The 23368-nt window shown below is 60.3% G+C and overlaps 1 protein-coding gene across 1 annotated transcript in view; it reads left to right on the top strand.

The window, feature by feature from the left end:
- The window catches only part of MEGF8 (multiple EGF like domains 8), a 37962-nt gene extending 14594 nt beyond the window's left edge, over positions 1 to 23368 (top strand). The window contains exons 14-41 of the mRNA XM_045987570.1: positions 375 to 575; positions 984 to 1220; positions 2098 to 2216; positions 2306 to 2437; positions 2514 to 2627; positions 3064 to 3312; positions 3834 to 4033; positions 4375 to 4585; positions 4687 to 4936; positions 5454 to 5586; positions 6968 to 7215; positions 7294 to 7404; positions 7543 to 7661; positions 8233 to 8440; positions 9015 to 9195; positions 9696 to 9859; positions 10611 to 10755; positions 12324 to 12555; positions 13722 to 13845; positions 13957 to 14170; positions 14299 to 14513; positions 17071 to 17278; positions 17463 to 17622; positions 17949 to 18141; positions 18623 to 18793; positions 18886 to 19016; positions 19537 to 19669; positions 20566 to 23368. Coding sequence (XP_045843526.1) covers positions 375 to 575; positions 984 to 1220; positions 2098 to 2216; positions 2306 to 2437; positions 2514 to 2627; positions 3064 to 3312; positions 3834 to 4033; positions 4375 to 4585; positions 4687 to 4936; positions 5454 to 5586; positions 6968 to 7215; positions 7294 to 7404; positions 7543 to 7661; positions 8233 to 8440; positions 9015 to 9195; positions 9696 to 9859; positions 10611 to 10755; positions 12324 to 12555; positions 13722 to 13845; positions 13957 to 14170; positions 14299 to 14513; positions 17071 to 17278; positions 17463 to 17622; positions 17949 to 18141; positions 18623 to 18793; positions 18886 to 19016; positions 19537 to 19669; positions 20566 to 21834 — 6072 coding nt within the window. The 3' untranslated portion in view covers positions 21835 to 23368. The remainder of the gene's footprint in view (positions 1 to 374; positions 576 to 983; positions 1221 to 2097; positions 2217 to 2305; positions 2438 to 2513; positions 2628 to 3063; positions 3313 to 3833; positions 4034 to 4374; positions 4586 to 4686; positions 4937 to 5453; positions 5587 to 6967; positions 7216 to 7293; positions 7405 to 7542; positions 7662 to 8232; positions 8441 to 9014; positions 9196 to 9695; positions 9860 to 10610; positions 10756 to 12323; positions 12556 to 13721; positions 13846 to 13956; positions 14171 to 14298; positions 14514 to 17070; positions 17279 to 17462; positions 17623 to 17948; positions 18142 to 18622; positions 18794 to 18885; positions 19017 to 19536; positions 19670 to 20565) is intronic.

The raw sequence follows: 23368 nt of genomic DNA, 5'->3' as shown, positions 1-23368 counted from the left end.
GGGGGCTGTTAGTTACAAATATGGGGGGTGGGGTATATGGTGCAGGGAGGGACTGGCGAGAAATCAGAGGCATGGGACATATCCTTAGTGGAGGGAGGGCCCTGGGGCTTTCAGTTATGAATGGAATTGGGAAGGAATTTTGAAGAAGGTGGGGAAGGTCTGAGTTACCAAGTCAAACGCCCCCCAAGGAGGCCATGGGTGATGGTGGTGGGGTTAGTTGAGGGTTCTCAGAGGTTCTTGGGGTCTAAGGAACTCTGAAGCCCTCTTCCTCTTCCCAGGACAGAGGTGAGGTGGGTTTGGGGCTCTTGGAGGTTTCAGGGGTTGGGTCAGCTGGAACGTTCTGACCCCCGTATCTGTCCCTCACCTGTACCCAGGAGGAGGTGGGGCGCTGGGTGGCTCAGCAGGAGAAGGAGACGAGGCGGCTGCAGCGCCCAGGGTCTGCTCGCCTCTTCCCGCTGCCTGGCCGGGGCCACAAGTATGCAGTGGAGATCCGGGGCCAGCTCAATGGCTCGGCGGGCCCTGGGCACAGTGAACTCACCCTGCTGTGGGACCGGACTGGCGTGCCAGGTGGCAGCGTGAGTACTTCTGCCCGGGCCTCAGACCCCTGGAGCTTTCTGAATCCCAGGCCGCAAATTCGAACTCTCCTGACCTAACCTTCTACTCCCTGGGCCTCACCCGGAGCCCTCCAGACACCAACCTCTGACCCTCAGACTCCGACCTGATCTCACATTCTGACCCCCTGCCCATATCTCTTAAGCCTCTTGCTCTGACTTCTGCCCTCTGTGCTCCGCTCCCTCATCTGGATGCTCTCAAACCCCGATTCCCTTTTGTCTGCTCCTCCTAAATCCTGACTTTCCACATGCTTGAATTCTCGACCTTGTCTCCAAACACTTAAATGTTCAGCGCTCAGCCCTGACCCCTACCCCGGCCCTCAGCTCCCACCCTGGGTGGACCCCCGGCCCTTACGTGAGCCCTTCCCCCAGGAGATCTCCTTCTTCTTCCTGGAGCCCTACCGCTCTTCAGCCTGTTCCTCCTACTCCTCCTGCCTGGGCTGCTTGGCGGACCAGGGCTGTGGCTGGTGCCTGAGCCGCGCCACCTGCCACCTACGCCAGAGCGGGGCCCACTGCGGGGACGACAGGGCCGGTGGGTCCCTGCTGGTGCTGGTGCCTGCCCTCTGCCCGCTCTGCGAGGAACACCGCGACTGTCATGCCTGCACTCAGGTGCCTGCCAAGCCATGGAGGGGAGGTCTCAAGATGAAGGCAGCCGAGTTAGGCAACCGGGTGGGGGGTAGGGGCAAGCCCCATGGAATTGGCACCGGGATCCAAGGGGTTCCTTGGGTGCAGCTGGGGGAGACAGGTGGGCTGTTGTCCTTGATCTGCAGGTGGGAGCCAGGTGGGGAGCCAAGGAGAGGGGCTGGAGAGTGGGCTCCTGGCAGTCAGGACTCTTCCGTTTGTAAGGGTGAGAAAACCCCAGTTAGCACCTCTTTACTGGAGAGGTCTTTATGGGGTCGGGCCCCAGAGCCCAGAGATAGGTCTTTAGGTGTGTGGTTTAGACAGCGTCGTCGGTGTCCACCTCCTCCGTCCCATACCCTCGCTTCCCTTGGAGGTTCACTTCTTGGGAGAGGCAAGGGAACCACGAGGGCCCCAGACTTTCATTCCCCTCCCTAACACCCCCAAGTCCCAAGTGAGAGAGAGCATCTTTCTGTCCCCACCCCCCTCTTGCCCCCAGCTCAGCAGAAGTCCCAGAAGCACCTTTTGTTGGCTCTGGTTGGGTCTTGTGCCAGTTCTCAGAACCATCTGGGAGGCTGGGGGTAGGGGGGTGGGAGTGTGGCCCCTTGCCTACGTCTGGGGCTTAAGGATCCATCAGCTGCAACTGGACCAGACATAGGGGTTCTGTTGCCCCAAAAGAGGGTGCCAGGAAGGCGGATCCCATGGATGCCATTGGCTGAAGGAGGAAGTCCGGAGAGACAGACAGCAGGGGGAGGGAAGGGGGCTTGGAGGGGTGGTCTGTGGGGTGGGGCAGGTGAGGGAAGCAGCTGCTTGTGGAGCCCAAGGTAGATGGCTAAGCTGGGCTCTAACTCCTTCTTTAATTCCCCAGGACCCCTTCTGCGAGTGGCATCAGAGCACCAGCCGCAAAGGGGATGCTGCGTGCAGCCGGCGGGGCCGGAGTCGGGGTGCCCTGAAGAGCCCAGAGGAGTGTCCCCCGCTCTGCAGCCAGTGAGCCACCTGAGCGCAGAGAGTGGGGATGTAGGGAGCTTGGGGGAGCTGGTGCACAGTTTGACTCTGGCCCTGCTCCCCACCCCCAGGCGCCTGACCTGTGACGACTGTCTTGCCAACTCCAGCCAGTGCGCCTGGTGCCAGTCCACGCACACCTGTTTCTTGTTTGCGGCCTACCTAGCCCGCTACCCGCATGGGGGCTGCCGTGGCTGGGATGACAGGTGCGGTTTGGGCAGGGGAGTGAGGCTCGCGGGGGGTAGGGCTCGGACACCCCCACCCACACCTGTCGCCCCGCAGTGTGCACTCGGAGCCTCGGTGCCGGAGCTGTGACCGCTTCCTGACCTGCCACGAGTGTCTGCAGAGCCATGAGTGCGGCTGGTGTGGCAATGAGGACAACCCCACACTGGGCCGGTGAGGCCGGGACCACAAGGCCTGAGGGCTGGTGTGTGGGCAGGGTGCGGGGCTCTCTCCCGCTCTGATTCTAATGGCTGATTGTCTCTGTTTCTTCCCTTTCCCTCTCTCTTCTCTATCTCCACCCTGTCCCTGTCTCTGTGACTGGTTTCTTCTCATCTTTCCTCCTTGTCTTTCTGTTTCTGTCTTTCCTTCCCTCTCCCGTTAACCATTTTCCTGTGTGTCTTTCCCTTCCTCTGTTCGCTTGTTACAATTCCTCCTGTCTGACTCCTCTGGGTTTCTCTGTCTCTCCTTCATTTCTGCTATGTCTTTCTGTCCACATTCAAATGTCTGTTTCTCTCTCTGATTGGTCCCTTTCTGTCTGTCTCGATCTCTCGATTCTTTATCATCTCCCCGTTCCCACCCTCTCCTCTGCCCCCCCCCCCCCCCGCCCCAGCTGCCTCCAGGGAGACTTCTCAGGACCACTGGGTGGGGGAAACTGCTCCCTGTGGGTTGGGGAGGGCCTGGGGCTGTCGGTGGCCCTCCCTGCCCGCTGGGCGTATGCCCGCTGTCCCGATGTGGATGAGTGTCGCCTGGGCCTGGCGCGGTGCCACCTGCGGGCAAGCTGCCTGAACACACCCCTCAGCTATGAGTGTCACTGCCAGCGAGGCTACCAGGGTGATGGCGTCACCTACTGCAACCGCACGTGAGCAGGGAGGGGTTTCCATGGAGATGTCGCCCTGGGGCTGGGGCACGTGGAGATGGAGGGAGGAAGCCATTGCGGTGCTGGGGTGCCTCCCTGGGGAGCCAGCATCCCCGTGAGTCAGGGGGCTTTACCTTGTGGGTTAGGCCCTCATTAGAGTGACAGGGTCCCCATTGTAACACTAGTTACTGTGGAGACGGGTCACTCCTGGACTGCGGGCCATAGTCTTCTGCGTTGCCATGGAGATGGAGGAGGACCGAGTTGAAAGGGATTTTCACAGAGAGCAGATCCCCGGTGGTGATACATGGTTACCATAGAGACAGGGGATATGTGGTTACCATAGAGACAGGAGTTACCACGCGGGACGCCCACAGAGTCCGGGACGGGTGGCAGCGGGGAGAACAGGCGATGGCCTGGGATGGCATTGGTGTGGAGAGGAGGAGGGGGTGGACTGGGGCGGGAGGTGGATGTGTTTTGGGTACTCCGGCCACGGCTAGCCTTGCCCTCCCCCGCCATGCCCTCAGGTGCCTGGAAGACTGTGGTCATGGTGTGTGTAGCGGTCCCCCCGACTTCACCTGCGTGTGTGACCTGGGCTGGACGTCGGACCTGCCCCCGCCCACACCTGCCCCGGGACCCCCTGCGCCCCGCTGCTCCCGGGACTGTGGCTGCAACTTCCACAGCCACTGCCGCAGGCGGGGGCCTGGCTTCTGTGATGAGTGCCAGGGTGAGCGGCCTCCTCCCCGACTCCCGGGGCTGGCCTCAGGGACCCTCCTCAGGGCTCTAGTGTCCTTCCTCTGCCTGGGCGTCTGGGTCCCCCCACCCAGCTACAGCTAGCGCTCCCCGTGCCCCATGGCCTGTTCTGGACCCCACACAGTTTCGGTGCCACCCATGTCTTTGGTGGGGACTTGGTCTCCCCTCTGAGGGTGTGCAATACCTCCCCAGTCTGGGTTCCCCCGGTCACCGTGGTCTGGAGCAGCTGTGTGGGGTCAGGGATCGGCTGAGCATTGTAGGGCTCCTCCTGCCCTTGGCCTGATTCTGCGTCCTACCTGCCCGGGGCCTCCACAGACTGGACGTGGGGGGAGCGCTGCGAGCGGTGCCGGCCCGGCAGCTTTGGCAACGCCACGGGCTCGGGCGGCTGCCGGCCGTGCCAGTGCAATGGGCATGGAGACCCGCGCCGTGGCCACTGTGACAACCTCAGCGGGCTCTGCTTCTGCCAGGACCACACTGAAGGTGCCCACTGCCAGCTCTGCTCCCCTGGCTACTACGGGGACCCTCGGTGAGCCAGGGGCCCGCCAGGAGGGCCAGGGGGTGGTTAAGGATGGGATGGGACAGGGCGGGACCAGTCTGACGCTCTTGCTCTCTCCTCTATCTACCCAGGGCTGGTGGCTCCTGTTTCCGGGAGTGTGGGGGTCGTGCCCTCCTCACCAATGTGTCCTCAGTGGCTCTGGGCTCACGCCGGGTTGGGGGGCTGCTGCCTCCAGGGGGCGGGGCAGCGAGAGCCGGGCCGGGCCTGTCCTACTGTGTGTGGGTTGTCTCGGCCACCGAGTTGCTGCAGCCCTGTGCCCCCGGGACCCTCTGTCCCCCACTCACCCTCACCTTCTCCCCTGACAGCAGCACCCCCTGCACGGTGAGTACCGAGGGCACCACGGTTCAGGCCCTTGTCTCCCCTGCCCAGTCCGAATCCGCAGACGGACCCTGACCCCGCATCCCTGTTCCTTTATGCTCCAAACCTTAAGCTGTCTTCTTCAGATCACAGACCTTCATTCCGGAGCCGCCAGACCCTCCCATTCCCCAGATCACACCTGTTTCCTGGGCCTCTCATGCCCCAGTCCAGGCGTGGTTGGTATTTGTACTGTGTGGGTCAACTCCCACCAGTAGGTCGTGGCCACCAGGAGCTATGTGTTGAGAGAGAGGCTCTGTGCGAGAGTGCCTGATCCATGAGCCGTGTCTGCTGTGAACACAGGAGGGGGATGGTGGCCGCAGTGTGACTTTCTGTCCGGAAATTTCAGGCGGCCCATTTTCCCGGGCTCAGAGTGTCTTCCCCTCTTGAGCTCCTCCTCTTTCTCCTCCTCCCAAACCGCACACGTCCCTCTTCCTCACCCTTACCGTCCCCTAAACCTTCATTCTGTGCCCTCCACCTCCAGCTGAGCTACGTCCTGGCCTTTGATGGATTCCCGCGCTTCCTGGACACTGGGGTCGTGCAGTCGGACCGCAGCCTCATCGCTGCCTTTTGCGGCCAGCGGCGGGACAGGCCCCTCACTGTGCAGGCCCTGTCGGGTACGGGGTCTGGGGAAAGTGGGACCCTGTCCGAGGCTGCGTAGCCCTTGCCCCTTACACTCAAGGCCCAGCCTGACTCTGCCCCGACTTGCCGGCTAATGCCGGCCCTTGTCACATCTGGCCGGCAGAGAGGATTGCCCTGGCTTGGCTGCCTGTCTGGTGAGAAGAGCTGAGTGGGACAAGTCTCTGTGGGACACAGAATGTAGCGTGTGAAGGCCCTTTGTCCCCTCCTCAGCCTGGTGGTTCTCAGCCAGGAGGGATTTTGCCCCTCGGGCCCTTTGGCTCTGTCCTGAGTGCTCCTGCCATGTCATGGGGAGGGGCCGGAAGTGCTGCTCCGCACTCCGCAGTGCCCCAGACACCCCACAGCCAAGACTCACCAGGCTCCATGGCGTCGGCAGTGCTGAGGGTTTGGGAAACTGGCTCCAGCTGAGCGAATTGCTATAAAAATGATTCATTACCTGTGGCAGCTGAGGGGCCCGAGTTTGGAAATGCTTTTGTTTCCCTCATAGATGAGCGAGATCTCCAAGGCTGGGGCAGGTAGTTGGCCGGCTCGGGGTCTCATGCCACTCCAGCCCCCTCCCCAGGGACCAGCTAGGACCGAGGGGCCCTCGATTTCATTTCATTCAACTGTTGGGAGCTCTCCCAGTGAGGCACGCGTGAGCTGGGTGCCGGGGGTTTAGCAGGGAACAAGGGGACGCAGGCCCTGCCTTCAGGGACCCACGGCAGGGGTGGGGTGCAGTGTGGGACAGACAGCACTGAACAAATTATAGTCAGAACAGGGACACCTCTGCTAAGGGACAGAGGAAGTGGGAAGGAGCAGGCACCTGGCCGGTCTGGGGATTCGGGGAGGGCTTTTTCGAGGAGGGATATTTCCCTGGAGGCCTGAAGGGGTCTTTGTGTGCCTGGGGGTGGTGAGCAGTGGGTGCCCAGGCCCTGAGAGGCTGGAAGGTGGCCTGCTGTGCTGGAGTGCTTAGAGCTGGGACAGTGGGACGCCTTGAGGTCAGAGAGCCTACAGCCCCCCTCCAACATCATTTTAATGAGGCCCTATATACATATGCTCTATCTAATTCCTGCCCCCTTCCCCACTGCTAATCTCTTTGTAGGGAGACCCAGTTTTATGTCTGAGTTGTAGGGAGCTGTGCAGGGTGTCCAGCTTGGTTTCGAGCTGCCGGTGATGGGATTGGGATCAGAATTTGATAGGTTGGGTGAGGGAGAGGGTATGCAGTGTGCGGGGGAACAGTGAAACGCTGCACGGATCCTAAATGATAAGGAGTGCCTTGCTGCCCTGCCCAGTGACACCAGATTCTCTCTAACCCCGGGGATAGAGTCGCATCCTGGAGCCCGGCCCGGCCACAAGCCTCTGGCCCCTCTCCCCACACAGGGCTGCTGGTGCTGCACTGGGAGGCCAATGGCTCCTCATCGTGGGGCTTCAACGCTTCTGTGGGCTCTGCCCGCTGTGGGTCAGGGGGCCCTGGGAGCTGCCCGGTCCCCCAGGAGTGCGTGCCTCAGGATGGAGCCGCTGGTGCTGGACTCTGCCGATGTCCCCAGGGCTGGGCTGGCCCCCACTGCCGCATGGCTCTGTGTCCTGAGAACTGTAATGCCCACAGTGGGGCAGGGACTTGTAACCAGGTATGGGGGGGACGGGCAATCCACAGGGGGCGGGGGTGGTACGCCGGCTCCCTGAGCCTCCTTCTGCTGTTTCCCTAGAGCCTCGGCGTGTGCATCTGTGCTGAGGGCTTCGGGGGCCCCGACTGTGGCACAAAGCTGGACGGCGGGCAGCTGGTCTGGGAGACCCTCATGGACAGCCGCCTCTCAGCCGTGAGTCGTGGGTGCCACTGCATGGAGGTGCCATGCTGCCCGCCTCCTGGATGGTTCTCCCCTTCCCTCCATCCCTGGGACCACCCCTCAGCCCCAACTCCCAGCCTGACCCCACGCGTCCCCCACCTCCACCCCCAGGACACTGCCAGCCGATTCCTACACCGCCTGGGGCACACCATGGTTGAGGGACCTGAGGCTACCTTGTGGATGTTTGGGGGCCTTGGCCTGCCCCAGGGGCTGCTGGGAAACCTGTACAGGTGAGGACGGCCTCTGGAGGGGGTGGGGGGATGCCTGAACGAGAGGAGGTCATCTGGGAGATGCTGACATGTGTGTCACATAAGAGTTCCCTCGGGGGTAAAAAACAGAAACAAAACCAAAAAAACTGGTGTTAACAAAAACCTCTAGGGGCACCTGGGTGGCTCAGTTGTTAAGCGTCTGCTTTCGGCTCAGATCATGATCCTAGGGTCTTAGGATCGAGCCCCAAATGGGGCTCCCTGTTCAGTGGGGAGTCTGCTTCTCCCTCTGCCCCCCCCACCGCTCATGTGTGCACTGTCTCTGTCATGCGCTTTTCCTCAAATAAGTAGATAAAATATTAAAACAGCAACAACAACAAAATCTTCTACAGGTGAAAGACACCCAAAAGATGCTGGGACACCTGTCACAGGAGGCTTACCCTTATTGGGTGGTTGCCACTCCAGTGGGGGGATGTAAGATGGTTGTCAAAGGAGGGGCACCCTAGGGGATTTGAGGATATGTCTGGGGGAGGTGACCTCAGGTCATGCTGGAATGACTATATGGTGAGCTTCCTTTTCCGCCCCTTGGTGCCAGGTACTCAGTGAGCGAGCGGCGGTGGACACAGATGTTGGCAGGAGCCGAGGATGGGGGCCCGGGCCCCTCACCCCGCTCCTTCCACGCGGCTGCCTACGTGTCTGCTGGGCGCGGTGCCATGTACCTTCTGGGGGGACTCACAGCTGGGGGTGTCACTCGCGACTTCTGGGTGCTCAATCTCACCACCCTGCAGTGGCGGCAGGAGAAGGTGAGCCCCTCTCCCTTCCCCCAGCTCCCCACCCCCGCAGTCCATCTCTAGCAGGGCCGGCCAGAGCGCTCCTACCCATCTCACCCCCAGGGGCTGCAGCTTCCCTCTCTCACCTCCCATTCCCCCCACCCGTCCCCTTGCACGGGGTCTCCGAAAGTTGAGTCGGAAAGTTGAATCTTGTTGGCCATCCTGGGTCACACTGTAGTTCCGAGCCAGCCTTGGCCAACTGGACGGGATAATTTCCGCTCGGCTGGGATGCGCGTGCTGTTGGGCTGGGGGGTACAGTCAGCCCCACGTGGCCAGAGTGACAGCAGAAGAGCCAGGGCTTCCCAAAGGAACACTGGGCTGCCTCTCCCTATATCGGTGACACCAAACAGGCAGAAAAGGCAAGGGGGCCTACCGCACCCCTGCTGGGACCATGGCGAGTTAGAAGCTTGGGGTCCGACCAGCCGTGGGCAGCTCACTACCTCCTTATCAGTTCAAGGGGAGTGTCGGGAGTTCTGGGTCTTGTTTCTGCCTGGAAGATGAGCCCTAACCTCCGGCTCCTTGGTGACCTCTGCCCTATATCCTCCAGGTGCCCCAGACCGTGGAGCTGCCGGCAGTGGCCGGTCACACTCTCACTGCCCGCCGAGGCTTGTCTCTGTTCCTGGTGGGCGGGTACTCCCCGGAAAATGGCTTCAACCAGCAGCTGTTCGAGTACCAGCTGGTGACTGGCACCTGGGTGTCCGGAGTCCAGAGCGGGACACCCCCCACGGGTAAGGCTGGGGACAAGGAGGGGACAGCACCTTGGATGCCAGGCCATCCGGGGCTTTGTGGAGGCTCTCTGTCCACTGCCATACCCTGTGATCCCTGCCCCTTATACCTTGTTATGTCTCTGTCTTTCCCCCACACCCACCCAGATTCTCAGATCCACTCTTGGGAAGTTCAGTTTCCCACAAGAGGTGGCCCACCGCCTGCCCAGAGACAGTGGGTCTCTGCGTTCCTCTCTTAGGGCCTAGATCCCTGCCCCTCAGGCATTCCCCTTCTCCCTTCTTTGCTCACTGTATCCCCCCAGGACATGCAGGTCACCCCATCTCCCCTCTTCTCTTGCCGGGAATCGCAAGTGCTGATCCTTTTGAGCCAAAGCGGGAGGGGGGCCATTGACAAGAGCTCCTGCGTGGTGTGGGAGCCTAGGAAGAAGGGGAGCCTAGGAAAGTGGGAGGGCGATCCTAATTACCAGCCCTTCCCCCACCGTCTGCTCACTTGTGCCCCCCAGGTCTCTACGGTCATTCTGCGGTGTACCACGAGGCCACTGACTCCCTCTACGTGTTTGGGGGTTTCCGCTTCCATGTGGAGCTGGCTGCCCCGTCCCCTGAGCTCTACTCCCTGCACTGTCCCGACCGCACCTGGAGCCTGCTGGCCCCTTCCCAGGGGGCAAAGGTCAGGAAAAGAGACATACACAACTTGATCGAGAGGGCAGGAAGGGACCCTCCCCCCCCAACCCAGTGCCCCAGGGACTGGCTCAACCCTGGACTGCTAGTCCCTCCTTTCCAGTCTCCTAGACTCAACTGTGCCGCCACCACGTCTCTCCTTCTTCCATCACTCACTTGGAGGGAAGCATCCTAGAGCAGGAGGTCAGAGGCCTGGCTTCTGCCCCCGCTCTGCCCCACTGTTGGTGTGGTTCTCCACTTTCCAGCTTCCCCTTCTGTAAAACCTGGGATTGAGGCTTCTTGTGGTGGCCGCCTTCAAGGCCAGAGGAGATAGTGGGTGGGAGTACGTGGCCCCCGGTTGTGCTGGTTAGAGGCAATTGAGTGTTCCGTCTGCAAACGTATTTCTAAGGCCTTTTGGGAACTGGACTATAAGGGAGGCCTGAGCCTCACCCCTCTGGATGTCCTCAGCCCAGCTGGCCAGGTCACGCGAGAAATGTGGGATTCATCTCAAGCAGCCTGGGTCAGGTTCCTGGGGGAACAGCACAGGGCATGGGGGTTCCAGGAGTTTGGGGGAGGGAGCTGGCCCTGGGGCTGCTCTGGAGAATGAAGAAGGTCTTCTGGAGGAAGGAGCTGAGATTTGAGGGAGGTTGGGTTGGGTAGGGCTGGTGGGGGCTGAGGTGTGGGAGGGTGGTAGGTGGGCTGAGAGGTGAATGGAGGAGTGTGGGCTCTGACCGGCCATCCTGCCGGTGTCTCCCCAACAGCCCCGCCCCCGACTTTTCCATGCCTCAGCCCTTCTGGGGGACACCATGGTGGTCCTTGGGGGGCGCTCGGAACCCGATGAGTTCAGCAGCGACATTCTGCTCTACCAGGTCAACTGCAATGCCTGGCTCCTGCCTGACCTGACCCGTAAGTCCAGCGCCCCCCCAGTGGGGCCCCAGGGACATCCCACAGGAGCCCTGGCCCTGTCCTAGGACCCCACTCATCTGGAGTCCCTCTGGCCCCGTTAGACCCCCCCCCAGCAAAGCTGTTTTCCTCTCTGTTACCTAAATACCCACAGAGATGCCTGCCTTCCTTTTCTTTTCTTAGGAAGTTTATTTATTGTTTTGATTATAAAAGTAGTAATAGGGGCATCTGGGTGGCTCAGTCAGTTAAGCGTCTGCCGTCGTCTCAGGTCATGACCCCAGGGTCCTGGGATAGAGCCCTGCATCAAACTCCCTGCTCAGTGGGGAGTCTGCTTCTCCCTCTACTGCGCCCCCTGCTTGTGTTCCTTCTCTGTCAAATAAATAAATAAAATCTTAAAAAAAAAAAAGTAATAACAGTCATTGTATATAATTGGTGAAATGAAAAGGAAAAAATCCTCGTGATCCTACTTTCTGGAGACACTCCTATTATACGTGGGGGTGTTTCTTTCCAGTCTGTTGTTGAGAGGCCAGAAAGGGGCTTGGACCTTGTCTTTTTTGCTTTCCAGCGTGACTGTATACACCTCTGGGCCTTTTCCGTTTTGGTTCTCTCTCTGGCCCTGGGTCTCTAATTCCCTTTTGCCCTTAATATATCTTGTTAACTGCTCTGTGACTTCTTTTTTCTTTATTTTCCCCTGGAGCATTTAAAAAAAATTTTTTTTTCTTTTAAAGATTTTACCTGTTTATTTGACAGAGAGATCACAAGCAGGCAGAGCAGCAGGCAGAGAGAAAGGGGGAAGCAGGCTCCCCGCCGAGCAGAGAGCCTGATGCGGGGCTTGACCCCAGGCCCCCGAGATCATGACTCGAGCCAAAGGCAGAGGCCCAACCCACTGAGCCACCCAGGTGCCCCCAAATTTTTTTTTAATTTTTAAGAAGATTTCATCTATTTTTTTTGAGAGAGCGTGAGAAAGCACTCTCTCTCAAAAAAATAAATGAAATCTTCTTAAAAATGACAAAAAATTAGAAATGCTCTAGGGGAAAATAAAGAAGTAAATTTTTTTTTTAATTTCCAAGAAGATTTCATTTATTTTTTTGAGAAAGAGTGAGAAAGAAACTAGGGGGAGCACAAAAGGGAGAGGCAGGCTCCCCACTGAGTGGGGAGCGATGCGGGGCTTGATCCTAGGACCCTAGGATCATGAACTGAGTGAAGGCAGAGGCTTAACCCACTGAGCCACCCAGGCACCCCCTTTTCTGGAGGATTTTACGAACTTGAGGTGAAATTCACATAAGAAAAGGAACGGTTGTGAAATTGACGATGCAGTGGCATCTTGGCATCGTTGGGTTCCAAAAGCTTGCTCCCTTTCCTTATTCTATTCTTTCCACTTCCTTTTCCTATTTGTCTCTCACTCTCTTGTCTTGCCATTTGTGTTCTCTTGCCCTGTCTGGCCTTACGTATCTTCTCCGTCTGTCTGTCTCTGCGGTCCTCAGTCCATTGCCCTGCTCAGTGTCCCTCTTGGACTGGCCTCTTCATGGGACTCTCTTCCCCGAGTCTCTGAACAGTCTGTCTTTTCCCAGGCCCAGCCTCCGTGGGAGCCCCGATAGAGGAGTCTGTGGCCCATGCTGTGGCGGCGGTAGGGGGCCGCCTGTACCTCTCAGGGGGCTTTGGGGGCGTGGCCTTGGGCCGTCTGCTGGCCCTGACCTTGCCCCCTGACCCTTGCCGCCTGCTGCCCTCACCCGAAGCTTGTAACCAGTCTGAGGCCTGCACCTGGTGCCACGGGGCCTGCTTGTCCGGGGACCAGGCCCATAGGTAACCGTGGTGACCAAACGGCACATGGTGGGCAGTACCGGTGTCCTCCGAAGGGGGTTCTGTGCTAGGCCAGGCTTGCAGGGTGCGGGGGCTCAGGAGGGTACTGCCCGGACAGGACACTAGCTCACATGGGAGAATGGACAACCACATCACAGGCAGGGTCAGGCTGGGGGACCCTTGAGTGAGAAGCCCTGCTTATGGGCTGGGGTATCATCCAAGAATGTTTCCTGGAGCAACTGGGACCGAACCGGGTCCCGAATGACCACTAGAGTTTAGGCCAGCAAAGGTTCGGAAGCAGGGCTGTGCCCGGTATATTTTAGGGACCATCTGTGCTGGGGGAACATGAGACTAGAGCAGTGCGTGGGGGCAGCTCAGAAAGGGCTCCCGGAGCCTGGCTGTGGCGCTGGGCTTCTGTTGTTCGGGAAGCCAGACATCTCAGGAAGCTGAAAGGGCTGACCTTGGTTCAACATAAACTCTTTTGGGTACACGATTGTCCTGAACCGGTATGAAGCCACTAATGGCCTTGGCTTGTCCCATTAAATGTGTCACTGTGTTTGCTACTGAATTATTAAAGGCTTTGATTTATGAGGTGCTCCCCCAGATTCCACTAGGAGTGTTATGTAACAGTGGGTACACCCACTGCTTTTCTAAAATCTGGAAAGTTCTGAAATGTGTGCCTTCAGGGATTTGGGGTAAGGGATTATGAACCTCCATTGTGGGTGATGGGGAGCCAGGAAAGGTTTGAGCAGGGGAGGGCAGGGCCAGGCCTGGGCAGAAAGCCCCTGGGTTGTTAGGAAGGAGCCAGTGGTGAGGGGAGGCTATGGAGACCTGGGAGGCCAGAGATGAGGAGGGGGAGGCTGGAGAAGAGGCCTGAACTGGGCAAGGGGCTGCAGGAGTGGTGAGTGGGGGACACCTTGGTGGCTGGCGGGGCAGGGGAGTGTGGGATATTGTCTGGTATCTCTGGCTGGAGTGGCAGGGGGATGGAAGACCACGGCCAAGTTGGGGGTGGAGAACAGGTTGGGGAGGCCTGGACTAAGACCAGTCCAGGATGCACGTGGGGGCACCCTGCGGGACGATGTCCTGGAGGTACCAGGAATAGGCAAGGGTAGGTGGAGGAGGGATGGGGTCTGGTTGGGTGTGCTGAGCCAGGCCTCATGCCTCCCCAGGCTGGGCTGCGGGGGTCCCCCATGCTCCCCCATGCCTCGCTCCCCTGAGGAATGTCGACGTCTCCGGACCTGCAGTGAGTGCCTGGCCCGCCATCCCCGGACCCTGCAGCCTGGAGATGGAGAGGTGAAGGGGGGTGGTCTCAGGGGTTTCAGTCGGGGTTGGGTGGGAAGAGCCAGGTCAGAAGGGGTGCCAGGGACCCTGAGAACCCCAGTGAGCCCATGTTGCCCCCTCCAGGCATCTGCCCCCCGCTGTAAGTGGTGTACCAACTGCCCGGAGGGCGCCTGCATCGGCCGGAACGGGTCCTGCACCTCGGAGAATGACTGTCGGATCAACCAGCGAGAGGTGTTCTGGGCCGGGAACTGCTCGGAGGCAGTGTGCGGGGCGGCAGACTGTGAGCAGTGCACCCGAGAGGGCAAGTGCATGTGGACGAGGCAGTTCAAGAGGACAGGTGAGGCTGGCTAACTCCCCACAAGGACAGGTTGGGGTCCTAGCTTTCGGGGGCCCGAGGAAGGGCAGAGCCGGGGAGAGGGGCCGGTGGCCTGAACCAGGCTCTGACTCCTGTGCCCTCAACCCCAGGGGAGACTCGCCGCATCCTCTCAGTGCAGCCCACATACGACTGGACGTGCTTCAGCCACTCCCTGCTGAACGTGTCCCCAATGCCGGTGGAGTCGTCACCCCCGCTCCCCTGCCCCACCCCCTGTCATCTCCTGCCCAACTGCACATCCTGCCTGGACTCCAAGGGTGCGGATGGGGGCTGGCAGCACTGCGTCTGGAGCAGCAGCCTGCAGCAGGTACCCCTGCCTGACCCCCTGTGCCTCTGCCCTGCTTCCTTCTCCGCCTCCCTGGCTGTGGTCCCTCCGTCCTCCTCCTTCCTTGCCTCTCCTCTCCCACCAGCACCTCCTCCTTCCCTCCTGGCCCCTTGAGCTTCTCTGTCATGTCTGCTCGGACACCACCTCCTTCCTGACCCCGCAGCTGGGTTCACAGTCCCCTCCATCCTTCCTGTGACCACTAATGCCGTCTCACCTCTCCCTCCCTTCTCTGTCCCTTTCTCTGCTTTTGGAACTTCTGGTTGTAAGAAACAGAAACCCCTTGGTTTTATTACACAGAATTGGGGTAGGAAGTCCTGCGGCTCCATCCTTCTGGAGCCCTGGGGTCTCTAATCCCAGCCGTTCTCCATCGGCTGCTTTCTGCCCCTGAGTTCTGCCCAGTGGGAGGATCCCAGCCTCCACGCTGTGGGACGTACCCAGCGGGTCACCAGGGCCAGGAGGGCAGTGTTCCTTCTGGAGGTTCTCCGTGTGACCCCTCCAGTGTGGGTCTCTAACCCATTGAGGCCTCATCCCCAAGCCTGGGGTCCTTGTGGTGATATGGGTTCTCTCCAAATAGCATCAGGATTCCCGTCATCCATCTCTGTGGGCACTCCCAGGCCCAGAAGGCGATGCCAGGGAGCCTGCTAGCTGGTACATCCTGCCCGCCCAGCCCGTCAGGAGCCTCCAGGGCTGTGCTGGTGCTACACACGGCGGGGAGGTCACTTCTGTCAGGGCTTTGGACTTCCATGCCGTCTGCCAGCTCTGGAGTGTTGGCTCGGCTTCTCACAACCCCAACAGCACAGATTGGACAAAACAGATGCACAGAGCAGCCCGGTGAGGAATGGACTCAAGGGCTGCTGTTATTTTAACCCTCGGGAGTCGTTCTTTTGAATGACTTTGGCTTCAGAGCCTGAGATGGGCAATAGAGTGCTCCCTTCCCTGGCTTCTCTTCACCAAGTTCTTTTTTTTTTTTTTTTAAGATTTTATTTATTTATTCATGGGGGCGGGTAGAGGGAGAAGCAGGCTCCCCATTGAGCAGGGAGCCTGATGCGAGACTCAATCCCAGGACCCTAGGACCATGACCTGAGCAAGGGCAGATGCTTAACCATCTGAGTCACCCAGATGCCCTCTTCACCCAGTTTTTTTTTTAAATATATATTTTTAAAAGATTTTATTTATTTATTTGACAGGGAGAGAGATCACAAGTAGGCGGAGAGGCAGGCAGAGATAGAGGAGGAAGCAGACTCCCTGCTGAGCGGAGAGCCCGATATGGGGCTCGATCCCAGGACCCTGAGATCATGACCTGAGCCGAAGGCAGAGGCTTTAACCCACTGAGCCACCCAGGCGCCTCTTCACCCAGTTCTTGACCGAGCCCCTTCGCCAGGTTGCAGGCACCTGTCAGGACGAGCCAGAACCCTACTCCTAGGACTTAACGCTGCTGCATCTCTCCCAAGAGCGCAGGGGATGCAATTTATGGTGTTGGACAGGATCACCTGTGGCCACTAGGGAGGTCACAGCAAGAAACGCTTGGGGACTTGTGCTCCCCCAGTCCTTCCCCTCCAGATCGCCCCACCGCCTGCCAAGGGGTGCCCTAAATTTAGATCTGGAAGCCCAGCTCTGGCAATTGGTCAAAGCTCAGCTCACTGCTGGCCGTCAGCGTCCTTGGGCTCCGAGCTCCAGCCGCAGTGGCAGGGCTGTCTATTTGGGGATCGTGTGGTTGCTGAGTGCTGTCGGACAGCCAGGACTAATGTCCATCTTCTTATACTTCTGGCCGGAACAGTAAATAAAATGCTCTGACACCCTGTGGTAAGTTCCCAAGAGTCTGACCCCGACTGTGCATCTTGTCTGGGCTCCAGGACGTGCTAAGTGATGGCGTATGAGCTGCTGGGCAGCCCCTGACCACAGACTCCGCTTCCCAGCCTAGCGTGGGAGGACCCTGGGCCCCAACAGCCAGCTCCACGTTTTTCCTAAGTGGTGGTGGCTTGCAATCACGCTAGTTTCTGTCTCTACTGGGGTGGTTGCCTCCCTTTGGTTGTGAGAAACAGCCATGAGTCCTAAGCCAGGGGGGTAGACTGACACCCCCAGTCACACCAACACAGTGATACCTGTTAGAGGTCAGGGTGCAAAGTGCAGCCAGGCCTGACAAGGGACTGGAGACAGAGCCTGGAAAGCTGCCCCTCCCCACCCCGCCCTACTGCCGGCTTGGGGTGTGTGGTCCTCTCAATGCTTCCTTCTGGATCTGCTCTTTTCCTGCCCCCTTCTTCATTTGCTGTGATTTACTCATTCAAACAGCATCTCTAGGCCTCACCTCCAGTTTCAAGGATGCCACCAGCCTGACTCCCCTTGTGGACTCCCAGTTACAAATGCTTGACACAAATGCTTGACAAAGTAGTGTCCATGCTGGCCCATCGGCTGTGGCCAGAGAGGGCTGAGAGCTCTTAGGAGGGACTGTGGTCCGGGAAGACACCAAGGATGTCTTTGAGCCTCTTTCTCTCCCTCTTTCTTGCCCTGCCCCCCTTCTCATTTCCCCTCCCCTGTACAGTGTCTGAGCCCCTCCTACCTGCCCCTGCGATGTATGGCTGGAGGCTGTGGCCGCCTGCTCCGTGGACCGGAGAGCTGTTCCCTGGGCTGTGCTCAGGCAACCCAGTGTGCCCTGTGTCTGCGGCGCCCCCACTGTGGCTGGTGTGCCTGGGGGGGCCAGGATGGGGGCGGCCGCTGCCTGGAGGGTGGACTCAGCGGTCCTCGTGACGGTGAGCCGCACTGGGGGTCGGGTGAGTGGGATTGCCCTTGGGCTGGGGTCTGGCATGGAGAACCTGGGGGGCACTGGGGGCTGTCTCAGAGGTGGGGGTCAGGGGAAGGTGGAGCAAAGCCCTAGGAGGCTGGGGGAGCTTTGCCACAGAGGCACCCAGGCAGAGCTCTGTGTCCCTGTGCCAGGGCTGACCTGTGGGCGGCCTGGGGCCTCCTGGGCCTTCCTGTCCTGCCCTCCTGAGGATGAGTGTGCAAACGGGCACCACGACTGCAACGAGACGCAGAACTGCCACGACCGGCCGCACGGCTACGAGTGCAGCTGCAAGGCGGGCTACACCATGGACAAGTGAGGTGGCGGGGGTGGGGCCTAGGCGACTGTGGAGCAGGGGGCCTTGTGGGAGCAGGAAGGCGCAAGGCGTGGGATTCACGCCGGAAGGGGTGAAGAGCCAGTGCATGGAGGGGCCACATTGGTGAGCTGAACACGGCTCGCTGGGAAGAGAGAGAGAGGGTGGCATGCTAGCCCCTGAGGGAGATGGAGGCTAGACCCCGGAGGGGGAGCGTGGAACAGCCCAGGGATGAGCCACCGCTGAGGGCCATCTGGTGGGTGGCGGGCTGACCGGAGGCTTGAGGACCCATGGACAGGGTCTGACCCTCCACCCCCAACCCATGCAGTGTGACTGGACTGTGCCGCCCCGTGTGCGCGCAGGGCTGTGTGAACGGCTCGTGTGTGGAACCCGACCACTGCCGTTGCCACTTCGGCTTCGTGGGCCGCAACTGCTCCACTGAGTGTCGCTGCAACCGCCACAGCGAGTGTGCAGGGGTGGGGGCCCGCGACCACTGCCTGCTCTGCCGCAATCACACCAAGGTGGGCTGCCCCGGGCCTTAGGCGCGCCCCGGGACAGAGCCTGGGGGGCTTTTCGCCCATGTGCCAGAGTCGTGAGCCTTACTCTGAGCCCTGTGGAGCCAGGCCCAGGGAGGACGTGGGGAGATGTTGGGGACACTGTCTGAAATTGTGTCCGAGAGGGGCCACCCTGGAATAGCGGACAGTCGGTGCTGGACTAGGTGGGTTGGGCCCGTGGGGGGCAAACACAGGGTGGTATAGGGAAGGGCTTTCTGAGCTGAACACTTTGGGCTGGATGGGCATGAACACCATCCCTTTCACTACGCCCCAAGTCACTGGCACGTGAGGGCGGAGGGCTAACTTGCACCCAGGTGGGGTTCAGGCCCGAAACCCTGAGCCTGAACCCCTCTTGCATTCCCGTGGTGCTCCCAGAGGCCGCTTGTCCACTCCCCAGTCCCCCCCACCATTCACCACCTGCTCTGACCACCCCTTCCCCGGTTTCCAGGGCAGCCACTGTGAGCAGTGCCTCCCCCTGTTCGTGGGTTCAGCCGTTGGGGGTGGGACCTGCCGGCCCTGCCATTCCTTCTGTCGTGGCAATAGCCACGTCTGCGTCTCCAGGAAAGAGCTCGAAATGGCCAGGAGGGAGCCTGAGAAGTACTCACTGGATCCAGAGGAGGTAGAAGAGGCCACGGTCCAGGACTCCTGGGTCTCGGGGAAGAAGGGGCTGGCCCACGCCTCTTTGCGATCACCCTGTCTTTCCTTGGCCAGATTGACAACTGGGTGACCGAGGGGCCCAGTGAAGACGAGGCCGTGTGTGTGAACTGTCAGAATAACAGCTACGGGGACAAATGCGAAAGCTGCCTACACGGCTACTTCCTCCTGGATGGAAAGTGCACCAAGTGAGAAGGAGGGGGCCCAGGGACCCTTGCCCTGCCCAAGGGGAATAACTCCGGGAGCCACACCCCGCTCCCCAGTTCTCTGCCCTTGGGCAGAAGCGGACAATATCCCCAGGGAGGCCCCAGGCTGAGGCTGAGTTAGGGGCCCTGAGCCAGACCCAGGTGGGAGACCCCCTTGCTCAGAGGCCGGTGCTGACATGCAGGCCACCAAGCACCCCTGTGGATGTCGGAGGCAGAAAGAAAGCTGCCAAGGAGTGAGGCCTTGGGGCGGCCTCCCACCCCAGCCCTTCCTTCCAAATGCTCAGTCGACTGGAGTCATTGCAACCCGGTTTCAAATCCTGACCTTGCTGCTGACTGGCTCCACAGCCTTGGGCAAATGGCTTGACACCCCCCACCCCCGGGAACCTCAGTTTCTTCTTCTGGCTTGGAGCTCAGATTCAAGTTCACCTACCTAGTGTCCAGCCTGGAGCCCTGTGGGCCAGGGGAGCTCTGTGACCCCCATCTTCTTCTCCACCTTCCTCAGATGCCAGTGTAATGGCCATGCAGATACATGTAACGAGCAGGACGGCACAGGCTGCCCATGTCAGAACAATACAGAGACGGGCACGTGCCAGGGCAGCTCCCCCAGCGACCGTCGGGACTGCTACAAGTACCAGGTAAGGCTGCAGAAGTGAGTCCCAGGCCAAGGGCCCCACACTCCGAGAGGCCCACTCATTCATCCAACACACGTTTACTGAGCACCTACCATGTGTCGGGCTGTGTGGGAGGCACTGGGAAATGCAGTAGGGACCAAAATGGGCAGGGCCTTCTGTTCTTGGGAAAGTTACATTCCCGTGGAAGAGTCCAGCAACAAATGAACGAGTAAGTCAAATGCAGAGTATGTTAGTGATGAGCAGTAAGGAGAAAGGAGGGCCAGCACTGTGGAGTGGGAATGGAAGATACGATGACCCAGGGAAGGCCTTGGTGAGAAAGAGACACTTGAGAAAAGACCTGATAGAAGTCAGGATACCAGACAAGCAGCTGCGGGGCTTGTGGGCGAGTAGAGAGTAATCTGGGCAAGTTGATCAGCCAGTGCAAAGGCCCTGTGGTGGGATGTATCAGGCTGGTAGGTGAGGCCAGCCCATCCTGTGCTGTGCTTGGGCTTTCTGCAGTCCCATGCGCAAGCCCTATTTACTGCCTGGGTACAGAGGAAGGATCTGGAGTTCAGCAAGGTTAAGTCACTAGTCTGAGGCCACACAGGTAGTGAGGAGTAGAGGCAGGTTCAACAGAGCCCTTCATTGCTACTCCTGAGAGTTCCAGAGGCCTCCACATCAGGGTGCTGTGGTCACTGGGGCTGACGGCCGGGACAGCAACGTGGAGCCTAGAGTTCTGGTGGCCTCCACACTGTGTCAGGGAGGCCCCAGGGGAGGCACAATCACAAGGAAGCTGCTGGGGACCGAGGGAGCCTGGGGCAGTGGCTGTTCCCCAGTTGGTACAGAACATAAGGACTTGGAGGGTGGCTGGGCGCTGAGCTCAGCCCTGATCGCCACCCCGACCACCCCCGTGCCCACAGTGCGCTAAGTGCCGGGAATCATTCCATGGGAGCCCGCTGGGCGGCCAGCAGTGCTACCGCCTCATCTCCGTGGAGCAGGAGTGCTGCCTGGACCCCACGTCCCAGACCAACTGCTTCCACGAACCCAAGCGCCGGGCTCTGGGCCCCGGCCGCACCGTCCTCTTTGGTGTGCAGCCCAAGTTTACCAATGTGGACATCCGCCTGACGCTGGATGTGACCTTCGGCGCCGTGGACCTCTATGTCTCCACCTCCTATGACACCTTCGTGGTCCGCGTGGCCCCCGACACAGGCGTCCACACCGTGCATATCCAGCCACCTCCGCCCCCACCGCCTCCCCCACCCCCTGCTGACGGTGGAACCCGGGGGGCTGGGGACTCAGGGGGACCGGGGGCTGGGAGCGGGCCAGGCACTCCGGCAGAGCCACGGGTGCGGGAAGTGTGGCCACGGGGCCTGATCACCTACGTGACCGTGACGGAGCCGTCGGCGGTGCTCGTGGTTCGTGGCGTGCGGGACCGGCTGGTCATCACCTACCCGCATGAGCACCACGCTCTCAAGTCCAGCCGCTTCTACCTGCTCCTGCTGGGCGTGGGGGACCCGAGTGGGCCTGGTGCCAATGGCTCGGCCGACTCGCAAGGGCTGCTCTTCTTCCGGCAGGACCAGGCCCACATCGACCTGTTTGTCTTCTTCTCTGTCTTCTTCTCCTGCTTTTTCCTCTTCCTCTCACTCTGTGTGCTCCTCTGGAAGGCCAAACAGGCCCTGGACCAGCGGCAGGAACAGCGCCGGCATCTGCAAGAGATGACCAAGATGGCCAGCCGCCCTTTTGCCAAGGTCACTGTCTGCTTCCCACCCGACCCCGCTGCCCCAGCCCCTGCCTGGAAGCCTGCCGGGCTCCCGCCGCCCACCTTCCGCCGTTCTGAACCCTTCTTGGCACCCCTGCTGCTGACCGGGGCCGGTGGGCCCTGGGGACCTGTGGGAGGAGGCTGCTGCCCTCCAGCCATCCCCGCCATGACCGCTGGCCTGCGAGCTGGGCCCATCACCCTCGAGCCCACCGAAGATGGCATGGCTGGTGTGGCCACGTTGCTGCTCCAGCTGCCTGGAGGACCCCAGGCGCCAAACGGTGCCTGCCTGGGCTCAGCCCTCGTCACGCTGCGACACCGGCTACATGAGTACTGCGGGGGTGGCGGGGGTGCCGGGGGCAGTGGGCATGGGGGTGGCGCAGGCCGGAAGGGACTGTTGAGCCAGGACAATCTCACCAGCATGTCCCTCTGACCCACAGTGGGGTCCTCAGCTGTGGCAGCTGGGTGCCCTGATAACGCCGCCCTGGACTTGGGGCTCCTCTGGGGGCTCCCAGATACCATGTCCTCAGAGACCTCCGGCTCCCTTCCTCTGGGGCTCCCCAGACAGGGCATCTGACGTTCTGCATTCAACAATTATTTATTGAATACTTACTCTACGTTGTTGAAGGCGCTGGGCAGAGCAGAAACTGAGACCAGTTCCCTGACCTCGTGGGGCTTCGGTTCTCGTGGGGGGAGACAATCAGTGCGTGTCCATGCTTGCACGCGCGTGCGCGCACACACACGAGTGCGATCATGTCTGTGAAGGACAGGCACCAGGAGGGGATCACGGGATGTGGCCGTGAGGGACCGTGGGGTAGGTTTGGTAGGGCATACAGAGAAGCTGGGCCCGAAGACCGAGAGAACCGGCTACGGGGAGAACTCCGGGAAGCGGGTCACAGGCGGTGGGAGCTGCAAAGACAAGGCCCAGAGGTGGGAACCAGTGTGCTTTATTGGAGGGATCGGAGAGGTGGCCAGTGTGACCCAGACCGAGTGCAAAGAGGAGGTGAGGTTGGAGACAGGCAGGTGTTGCCACCCAGTGCCCTGTAAGGCCCCAGATAGGGTTTCGAGTTTTATTCCCAGGGTACTGGGAAGCAGCGGGACAGGTGGGTGAGGGAGGATGACAGGATCCGACGTGCCTGCTCAAGAGGTCTTCTGGCTGTGGTGCGGAAAATGGGTCAGAGGGGACGAGACACGACAGAGGGCTGGACTAGGACGGTGGTGGGGAGGGCGTGGGTCAGGGACAGGTGCAGGATGTATGTGGATGTTGGGGGGGGAGGGGAATCCAGGACAACCTCGACCTTGTGGCCTGAGCTCTGGGTGGAAGGTGGGGGTCATCCATTACCGTGGGGCTCGTGGGGTCAGAAGTCCGGCCTCAGGCTCTGAGATGCCCTGTGAGCATTGTTCAGTCAGGCCCAGCCAGGGAGACAGACTGTTCTGCATATTTCAGCGGAAGGAACCCCGTGCAGGGGATTGGCTGTTCCGGTCTGCTGATCAGAGGTGGGACTGTGAGGCAGCACTGGGGACCAGCTGTCACCTTGAGACTGGAGGGACAAAGCTCGGATGGTGTCACTGACCCTAGGACCAGGGTCACCCGGCTCAGCAGGAGTCCCAGGAGGCAAAGCTGGGGATGCTGCCCAGGGTGGGGTGTGTGTGTGCGCGCGCCTGCGTGCACACAGCTTTCTTCCCAGTCAGTGCTGCCTTGAAGATGGGGGGTTCTTCCTAGGGGCTGCTCCCTGCCCGCACAGCCACCATCGTGGACTTTGGAGCTCCCGGCCGGCCCTCTTGAGGGCCACCCCTGTCCTAGCCATCTTGAACTTGGGACTCCTTTTTGCAAGACTCCATCCCCCAGTTGCGTGTTTGGACCTTGTGGAGCTGGGCCCTGCCTCTTCTCTGCTGGGGGCCCCCTTCTAAGAGGCTGAAAGAGGGAGGAGCAGTTGAAGCCGCAAATAAAGAATGTGGGGAAGGCC

The sequence above is a fragment of the Meles meles genome, chromosome 19 (genome assembly GCF_922984935.1).
Source record: "Meles meles chromosome 19, mMelMel3.1 paternal haplotype, whole genome shotgun sequence".
Taxonomy (NCBI): Eukaryota; Metazoa; Chordata; class Mammalia; order Carnivora; family Mustelidae; genus Meles; species Meles meles.
The sequence above is the reverse complement of the archived record's forward strand: the minus strand, read 5'-3'. Positions and strand labels throughout refer to the sequence as shown.